The 10,017-nt window shown below is 37.0% G+C and overlaps 1 protein-coding gene across 4 annotated transcripts in view; it reads right to left on the reverse strand.

The window, feature by feature from the left end:
- Positions 1-1,872: 1,872 nt before the first annotated feature.
- The window catches only part of NPY1R (neuropeptide Y receptor Y1), a 20,951-nt gene continuing 12,806 nt past the window's right edge, over positions 1,873-10,017 (reverse strand). For 2 of the 4 annotated variants that reach the window (XM_030925810.1, XM_010375946.2), the window contains exons 2-4: positions 4,566-4,606; positions 3,757-4,431; positions 1,873-3,657 (exon numbers count right to left, since the gene is read on the reverse strand). In XM_030925810.1, coding sequence (XP_030781670.1) covers positions 3,205-3,657; positions 3,757-4,341 — 1,038 coding nt within the window. In that variant the 5' untranslated portion in view covers positions 4,342-4,431; positions 4,566-4,606 and the 3' untranslated portion in view covers positions 1,873-3,204. Of the gene's footprint in view, positions 3,658-3,756; positions 4,607-10,017 lie in introns of all 4 variants that reach the window. The other 2 variants (XM_010375945.2, XM_030925796.1) reach the window with 2 other exon arrangements.

Genomic DNA, 10,017 nt, shown 5'->3' on the forward strand with positions numbered 1-10,017 from the left:
TCAGTATAATATGTACTTATATTTTCTTGGAATATGTAAAACGAAATAAGAGAATTAACAGTACAGAAATAAAATTAATGTGAATAACAAAATTCTATTTTTAAGCAGAATTGTTTAATTCAGAAAGGGAGATAATGGGTACATATAATCAAAATGACCATTTTCTCTCAACTCTTCTACTTCATTCCTTCTGTAGCTAAAACAGAAAGAAGGTAGATGGCAGTGTTATGCCCTAAGATTGTAACTTGTAAAGAGAGAAGAAAATTATTTTCTAAACTGTTGCAGGTGTAGTTCAGTCATTAGTATAGTAGCACTGGACAGACCTGGGTTTGATTCCTGCTCTACCTATTATTCAATGTGTTCCTCATACAGATATTTCAACTGGAGCTTCAGTCTCTTCTTATGTGAAGTGGCAATAACATTAATCCTCACAGGTACTTAAGTACCTGACACAGTACTTGGCACATACTAGTTTAAATATTCTAGCTATTATCAATTTACTTAAAATTCATATAAGCCATATTATAATTATACTCTTCTACTAAATTTTTTTTGCTCTTGGGTTTAAGAAAACCCAGTGGTTTGTTCCATAGTTCATGTTTAATATGGCCTTTTTTTTCCTTCTTGAACTGCAATGCATCTGTTGCTGACCCTTGACTTTACTAGTAGCTCATCAACATATTTAGACAAAAGATGAATATGATGTTTGGTTCATTATTTATGTGAACTCAAGGAGGCAGCAGCATACACAGCTGAATGAGAATTCTAGAAATGGCCTTTTCAGCAAATGTATGACAAAGAAGCACTTACTTATTAAGATTCTTCCCAAGTAACAACTTCTTTCCATATTACCTAGACAGAGAAAGAAATAAATTTCCATTTGTCCCCAAAAGCAGAAAAAACATCAAGTCGTTCAAAAATTCAGGCTTGGGTAAGGAAAAATTATGATATTTTCTAATAAGTATTAAAAGGTAATTTTATAATTTTATTTTTTTGAGATGGAGTCTCACTCTGTTGCCCAAGCTGGAGTGCAGTGGCACGATCTCGGCTCACCGCAACCTCTGCCTCCTGCGTTCAAGCGGTTCTCCTGCCTCAGCCTCCCAAGCAGCTGGGACTACAGGCATACGCCACTACACCTGGCCAAATTTTGCATTTTTAGTAGAGACATGTTTTCACCATATTGGACAGGGTGGTCTTGAACTCCTGACCTCGTGATCCACCCATCTCAGCCTCCCAAAGTGCTGGAATTACAGGTGTGAGCCACTGTGCTCAGCCGAATGTTTTTTTTTTTTTTTAATTTGGTTAACTAAAGGACATTCTTAGGCTATAATTTGATTTCATATTACCATTCAATGCAAAAAGTGTGATATTTGTTTGAGTTACAGGACTGATAATGCAAATTTCTAAAATCTAAAATACCCTTTTGCTCAGTTTAGAAATGGAAATAATACAATAAAAGAGAAAACATCTTCTTGGTAAAGATTAACTTAGGAGGAAGGATCCAAGAACACTGCAGGACGTGAGTTCAATATGATTATTAACAAGAAGGAAGGAAACTTGGTCATTAATCATTTGTTTTGGAAATATATTTTGAAAATGCTTCTAAGTATTTGCACTGTGCTATATGCACTAGGGACAGTCATGTTAAACAATTCTTGCCTTAAAGAAGCTTACGATCTAGCAAGAGAGGGAGACTGAGCCATTAATGGCTATACTACATCAATGGTTATAACCATCGATGGCTATACCACAGCCATCGATGGTTATATCACATCAGTGGTTATGATTCATTAGCAAGCAGATGCAGGATGCTTTGGGAACATCATGGGAGGGAAGTCATGGGATGAGAAAAAATGAAACTGAAAGAGACTCCTCAGAAAAAGCAAAAACAATATTGATTTTAATAAAATGTCCGCCTTTTAAAATCAAACACATTTAATACTTTATCTGTATAATACATTGAAGTATGTCTTGTTCTTTAAAATATAGTTTCTCCAAATGATTCTGAGGCTCAATCATAATTACAAGATACATGAAATTAGGCACATTAACATAACACAACTATTCAGTAATCTTTACAGTGCATTATTTATAAGACGCTACAAGTCACACAGTTTATACATGTTAAAATGGGCTATATGAAGTATTCTCAGTTTTTGTGTATTTTTTCCCTGCTAGGTGAAGTGAATATTCTTTTAACATTGTACTTGGTGTTACCTCCTTTGAAAGACGGACATTGAAAGTTAAAAATCAGTCACTATATAGGCACTGCTGTAAGGATAACACCTTTTGTGTTTCTATATATTGTAAGTGGAAATGCCTTTTGAGTACATATTTATCCCAGAAAGCTTGACAAACACTGAACAGTCTGTAAAAGAAAAAAGGAAAATCTCTTGACCATCAATTCAAATGAATGTAATTTAACTACTTGCAGCAATACTAATTTACTTTATTAAATTAATTACTCTGAAATGCTCTTGTTGTCAGGTACCAAAATAGTTTTGAAGTTAGGGAGCTGCTTTCTCTCTTCATTCCTGTGGGTGCCCCAATTCCCTGTAATATTTGCAGCCGAGAAGTATATATTTTTATTCATTTTTAAATTTTCAGTTTAAGTGACAATCAATTGGGAGCAAATTAAATCCTCCCTTAAGGTGAAAAAAAAAAAAAAAAACCACCAAAAAACAGAAACCTCAAACCACTTCTGAATGACTTCAGACCCTCCTTTGGCTCCTGAATGCTGCTTTTGCATACTGTTACTGCTGTAACACATTAAAATGATGCCCATCTTAAAATAAGGATGGCCCAATCTATTGACAGTCTAATCTAATCTAATCAAGACGACCCAATCTAATGACAGTATTGGATGGCAAGTACTTCTGAAGTCGGTTAATAGTAATACTTTAAAGAAATTTCATTCCAATAAGTACAATATAAAAGTCTTTATAATATATGCATAAATTCACAAAAAGCACTTCAAAGATGTCTAGTTGAAACTATTTCCAGAAGACCCCAAAGCCCACACCTTTTGTTCCAAATGTAATTATGACAACTACAACAAAAGCAGTAAAAAGCAAGACAAGAAAATCTTAGTCATTTTCAAATGATTTCAACCCCATTCCTTGGGAGAACAGGTAGTCAAAGTATGTTGCAGGTTGTGCTTGTTTTTAAACAGACGTCATCAGGGACCATAGGCTATAAGTAGTTTCAGATTTTTTCATTATCGTCATTGTTGATTTTTTTAAACGCGACTGGGCTTGCTTGCTTCAAAGAAGTCTTGGAAACATCCGTGTGCATGGTGGACATGGCTATTGTTTCATAATCATCATCCCGAGACCGGAAATCACAAAAGTTAAAGAAGAACTGCAGGTCTCTCTGGAAGTTTTTGTTCAGGAATCCATAAAATATGGGGTTGACACAAGTGGATATCATTGCTGTGAGGTGGCAGAGCAGGAATAACAGATTGTGGTTGCAGGTAGCAATGATCTGATGATTCCAATCAAACACAGTGTTAAAGATGGTAAGAGGTAGCCAGCAGACTGCAAATGCTACCACAATGGACAGTAGCATGATATTGATTCTTTTGGTTTCACTGGACCTGTACTTATTGTCTCTCATCTTGTCCATCATGTTGTTTCTCCTTTTTAAGCGTATATATATCTATGGAAGAAAAACAAATTTAAATAGAAACACTCATTTGATGAAGAATTCTGTGTAAAGAAGGTAAAAAATGAAAATGATAGAAAAAAATTTTCTTACCTTGAAGTAGCAAATAAATATAAAACAAAGTGGACCAAAATACTGCAGCACCAAGAGGAGAGTGGTATAAGACAACCTATGAGAGTCCGATGGAAATTGATCAAAGCACACGTATTTGTCTTTGTACGCATCAAGTGTTACATTTTGGAATGGCTCATCAGTCATTACTTGGTAGATCAGGAAAGGCAGAGAAGAAGCCACAGCAAGGACCCAAATCACAGCAATACCTACATAAGCATGTCTATTATTTGGTCTCCACCCTCGAGGGTTGATTATCAGCTGATGTCGTTCCACAGCAATGAGAACCAGAGAGAAAATGGACACAGTGATTGAAACACATTGCACAAAAGGATTCAACTTACACATTGCCTCACCAAAGACCCAGTGGTCCATTAATGTGTAGACAAATGTAAAGGGGAGACACATGATGGCGACAAGCAAGTCTGAGAAGGAAAGGTTCACAATCAGGATGTTGGTAACATTTCTCATCTCCTTTTGTTTCAGGATGATTATGATCAAGGCCAGGTTTCCAGAGACACCAAGAATGATCACAGCTCCATACGCAAGAGCTAAGGTAAATATCATGGCCAAGGGCAGATGACAATCATCATTTTCAAAAGCCAAAAGCTGGGCATTCTTCTCTGAGAAATTAGAGTGGACTGAATGGTTTTCAACCTGGGAAAACAATGTTGAATTCATTTTGATTGGTTTGGTTGTTATGGATTATTTTAGACAAATGGACAGTATGTTTCTTCAAAGCAGGTCAACTGTTCAGCTTATTCTTATTCCCCATATTGGAATCCATTTACCAAAATTATTCTGAATTCTTCATTCCCTTGAACTGAACAATCTGTAAAGAGAAAATGACCAATTGCATTACTAATTTTATTGAGGGCAGTCAAAATGAATTCTGACTCATAGAACTCTTTAAAGTGAAAACACTGAAATAAACAAAATGTAATCTTGTAAACATCTTTCTAAAGCAGCAGAAATAGTGAAAACACACTGAATAAAGAAAAAATAAAATTTTTAATTGGACTTGCTTACAGAACAAGTCTTAGTAAAACATAGTGGTCCATAAGTCAGTGAGGAATATATAAATCTTATGCCCCAAGTCTTACATAAACAGTAACAACAGCACATTCCTAAACATTATAAGAATATGAATGTATAAAAACCACTTAATGCACAGATTAAAACATAAGAAAAATAAACAAAGCAAAACAAAATAAATTACCTAATTCTTCCATATGCAATAGAAATGGAAGAATTAGTGTCAAGGTCAAGTTGTAGCAATAGCTCCACCACACATACACTGGACTGCTTTTTAGGGTAGATGCTATTCAGCACAAGCATATTCAACAAAAGATGATCAATACAGTGAAACATCAAAAAACTTTGCCATGAATGACTATTGAGAGACTACACAATGTTTAATCTGGAAAATACTTAGTAGGAATGGTACAGATGTCTTCTCGTATTTTAATGGGTACCATTTAGAACACAGAATTGAGCTTAGAATGTTACATCTAATTATATGTACAAATTAAAAGTAGGGCCAAGAGGTGTACATTATTTCTTTAGATCACATCATTATGAGGAACAAAAGTTTCATAAAATGGAATTACATGCCTGCAAATCTAGCAAGTGTTCCATATACAAAAGTTTATAACCACCATATGAAAGACCATTTCAGACAGTTCCTGTACTGTGTAGGAGATTCTAACCTTAAGAGTCTGTTATTTTATTAATATGTTAGAAGCTTTCAAGGATTTCTAAGGCATTATTTATGTAAGTATCTTTCCTACCCACTAGACTATATGTGTGTTCAATGCAAAGATCTGGATTTTAGTTGTAATTTTGATTTTTCACAGTATTTTGTGATATATTTTTCTCTTATTAACACAAATCACAGACTTGTAGAGTTTTTAAAAGTTTGAAATTATTTTAAAAACTCCTTTTCAAAAATAAGTCTGATGTTCCCTAGATAACTAAGTAAATATGTGAGACAGAGTTTCTTATGCTAATTAACAGGCCATTGTGCTTGTATTAAGAAACTGAATTTCATTCTTTTCTTTCTTAAATAAGACCAATAAAGAAAATCATGCAGAGTTACTTCCATTGAAAGAAAGATAATAAACTTAATGAACCAGAAATGCATTTGCCTTTTACTTAATGCCTCTAATGAACCTTTCCTTTAATTTTTTTGCTTTCTAGAACATGGTTTTTTCTTTTTTTAAATATTATGAAACCATGATTTGGCCTTATAAAACTTAAGAAGAATAAAGTAAGGGTTGCTATAATGAAGTCAGATGAAAATATTAAAGAATGGTAATGGAATGATTTCAGGTATGAATGTTATTAGAAACGTGGCTCTCTCTTCCTCTATGCATCAACCTGTAATGACTCCCTAATACTTATGTGATAACCACATTTTTTCTCTCAAGAATTCCAAAGGCAGAGAGAATGATCAGTGATTGTTAGAGTTTGAAAACAATCTCAAAGGAGCAGTAATAACTTGAAATTATTTGGAAATCTCTTATTTTAAAAATTCAGGAAAATTTAGCATTATATTTCCTATTTAAGTTACTAAAGAGATATTAAACATGACTTATCAATTAATTATAAGTTTCCCTTCATTATTTAAAGTAAAACTAGCAGAGCAGGGAAAAGCTTTTTATCCTTGTCACCAAGTACCAATAGGTGAATGAGGACCCTGGTTTGAGACACATGAGAGAGAGAATACTAACTACATTCCCCAGCCTGACACATTAAGACCTCTGCATTATACCTCTTTTCCACACTTTACTCTAATAATCCCATTGTGAACGTGAATACACAGTTCTAGGCAGGCGAGTCTGTTCACAGTCTACCAAATATAGCTCTGCATCTCCACCTCTGCCATTCTTATTGCTGGGTGTTCTCTCTCTCCCACCATCAATCCAAACTCTGCCCATCTTTCAAAGCACCATTTAGTTCCTAGAATCCTTAATTGGCTCCTCTCATTTTTAATATAACATCTTTGAGGTAGGCATTGTGCATACTTCATAGTACCTTGCAAGTATAAGATTTAAAATAAAACTGTGTTGACTGATATAACTGATGCATGGTTGGAATAGTAGGTTCTTGGGTAAATTAATCCTAACATCAATAGCTCAATTCCATCATAGTCCTTGAACATGCAAAATGTATGCTAATCACAACAGCCGTGCTCCTAGGTCATGTATATAGGGGAAAATGTTACCCTTTATGTAAAAAAATTATTTCTGAAAGAAAATTTATTCATTCAACAAATATTAATTAAACATTTATTTCATGTTAGGCATGGTTTTACTGGAGAGAATGTGACCTTTTCACTGAGTTTCTAGTCTTGTGGGCAGAGAAAGACAAGAAGAAAATTAGTAAAAAATATAGCATGCTAGATGATAATAAGTATTATGAAGTAAAACAAAGCAAGAAAGAGGGACTGGGGCCAGGTAAGGTGGCTCACGCCTGTAATCCCAGCATTTCAGGAGGCCGAGGCAGATCACCTAAAGTCAAGAGTTTGAGATCAGCCTGGCCAACATGGTGAAACGTCGTCTCTACTAAAAATACAAAAATTAGCCAGGCGGGGTGGAGCACACCTGTAGTAGCAGCTACTCGGGAGGCTGTGGCAGGAGAATTGCTTGAACCTGGGAGGCAGAGGTTGCACTGAGCCAAGATCAGGCCACCGCACTCCAGCCTGGGTGACAGAGCAAGACTCCATCTCAAAAAAAAAAAAAAAAAAAAGAGAGAAACTGGGATATGAGGGAGCTGCAATTTATTACTTGACTGTAAAAGATGGCCTCTGACTGTCTGAGAAGAAGGCATGTAAGTTAAGACCTGAGAGGAGTGGTGAGTAGGGAAGCCACACAAGTATCTCAGGGATTGCATCCCATATGGAAAGAACAAACATCCCTAAGGCCTGTGTTTAACTGGTGTGCTAAGTAGCAATGAGAAGTGGGATAAATAAGGGAGGGACCCTTAGGAAATTAACTGGGAAGGCTAAAGAGGGGGGTACAGACTGTAGGGCCTTTTTTTTTTTTTTTTTTTTTTTTTTTAATGATCTTTGCCTATAATCCTGGGAGAGCTGGGGAGCCTCTGGTGAGTATTTGGCAAAGGTGTAAAGTTATATGACTTTGGATTTAAAATTACTATTCTAACTGCTGTTTTCAACACATTTAAGGAAAGAGAAGAAAAGGGGAGATTCATTAGAAAGCTAGTGCAATAATTTGGCAAGAAATAATAGAGACAGAGACCAAGATGTATACCATGGAGAGAAAGAAACAGAAATATTCTACCCACTGACCGATTTGGGCAAAAATGAATATATATAAGAATTCACACAGACATTAAATTATTGCAAAGTACAGGCTACAAACATAGCTTTCTTACAGATGAGTTCAGGTAAATGTACTGAAGCTCTAGTCTGACACCTTTGAAATGGTATTTAATAGGCATGCCCAATGAGGAAGCATTTTTCTTACTAAGTAGAAGTTAATTTAGCTATAGAGAAAATGAAAACTTTGTTTTTTTTTAAGGTGTTTTCAAGTCTGTTTTACTAGTTGTACATTTGGTAGTTATTCCAGTGTGTAAACCAATTCTGCATTGGATAAAATGTGTATTTTCAGTGTACCTTAGTATAATTTCAAGAAAGAATAACTGTCAGAAAATAACAATACTAAGAGATAATTTACATACCTTATCTTTGCAAAAGAAAATAATTTGATATTTACTATTCTAATATAATAAGCTAGGCAGCTACAGAAACTGCAAAAATTAAAGACTGTTAAGTCCCAGTGTAGCTGCCATGTGCATATAGAGACAAAACAGAGACATTATATACATCACCAATTGGCAAATTAGCCCCCTGCAGAGGGAAATTTCCTCTTCTTTCTTTCCAATTAGAATGCTGGCCTTTCATTGCTTGCTCTTCGCAGTGCTGTTACTACTTGAAAATACAGCTCCCTGATCATAACCTGCTGCAGATAAATTTTTTCAAATACTCAGGATTAGCTGTTCACCTCACTTGTGTTGGAAAAGAAATGTCAGCCTTATTACATACAGCCTCCCAAAGTTACTGCTAGCTTATCTAAATGAGTTACATAATTCTCTGCTCCTTCCTTGCTGGGGAGGGCTTGTTCAACAGACTGCTGCCTTAAGACAATAAAGACTAATAAAGTAGTAGTCACCCAAGAGCACTCAGTTTTTAGTCCTGGGTGGGGAACCGGGTCGGGTTAGCTTTCCGCTGCCTCGCTTGCTTCGCCAGAGAGCCTGCCCAGGGTAGAGGACTAACAGCTACTGCTTTTCTGTTGCAGACCTGACAGACAAGCTCCACATATACCCTGTCTGTGTGTGCCATCCCGCCAGTCATGCCCTCTTATAGGATGGGGAGTGTGGGAAGCAATGCATGCTCTAATGTGTGTGTGTGTGTTAGTGTGTATACATGGAAACACTCTCTTCTGCTCTTCTCCTGTAGGTTTTTCCTGTGCTCCAGAAGTTATCAAACAACGAAATGGCAAATGGGACATGTTCAGTCAAAATTCCTGTTGGCACGCTTACCCACCCACCTTTTTCATATTGTGTAACTAGGTGAATGGCCCGAAATTTACTCCATTCCTGACTCCCTACTACTCTCTCTCTCTCTCTCTCTCTCTCTCTCTCTCTCTCTCTCTCTCTCTCTCTCTCTCTCTCATCAGAAAACCTTTCTACTAGTGATAAGAGACTGGCAAAAGAGAAAAGATACAAACAACCAAAAACAAGCAGATCCCAAACCCTACTCAATTCTGTCTTTGGCCCAATATCAGACCTTAAAACATTCGCATCTCTCCAGTCTACCTGGGAACCAAGGCACACCCTATCAAGTCACCTCCACCTCCTGTGCATTCCCAATCTCCTAACCCAGCCATGTTCCATCATTACTTTTCTAAAAGAAAGAGCTAAAGAGTTTCCTGATTAGAACTCCGATGATTAAAATCTTCGGGTGTCCACCCGGACGCAGCGCCACACTCGAAGCGCCCAGTACTGGGGAGCGCGGCTCCACTGCAGCCCAGACGCGCGGAATCCGCAAGTGAGGGTGGGCTTGCGCTCTGGAGTCCGCGCCGAGGGCTACTCCCACCTCCGCCCGCTCCCAGCCCGACGCCTGCCGCAGGACCCGGGCGACGGCTGGCGACGTACCAAGCCCACCCTTCTCCGGCTCATCCCAGCCAGTTACTCCGCGAAAACTCCGGTGCGGCTAGAGCC

Source organism: Rhinopithecus roxellana, chromosome 2 (genome assembly GCF_007565055.1).
Source record: "Rhinopithecus roxellana isolate Shanxi Qingling chromosome 2, ASM756505v1, whole genome shotgun sequence".
Taxonomy (NCBI): Eukaryota; Metazoa; Chordata; class Mammalia; order Primates; family Cercopithecidae; genus Rhinopithecus; species Rhinopithecus roxellana.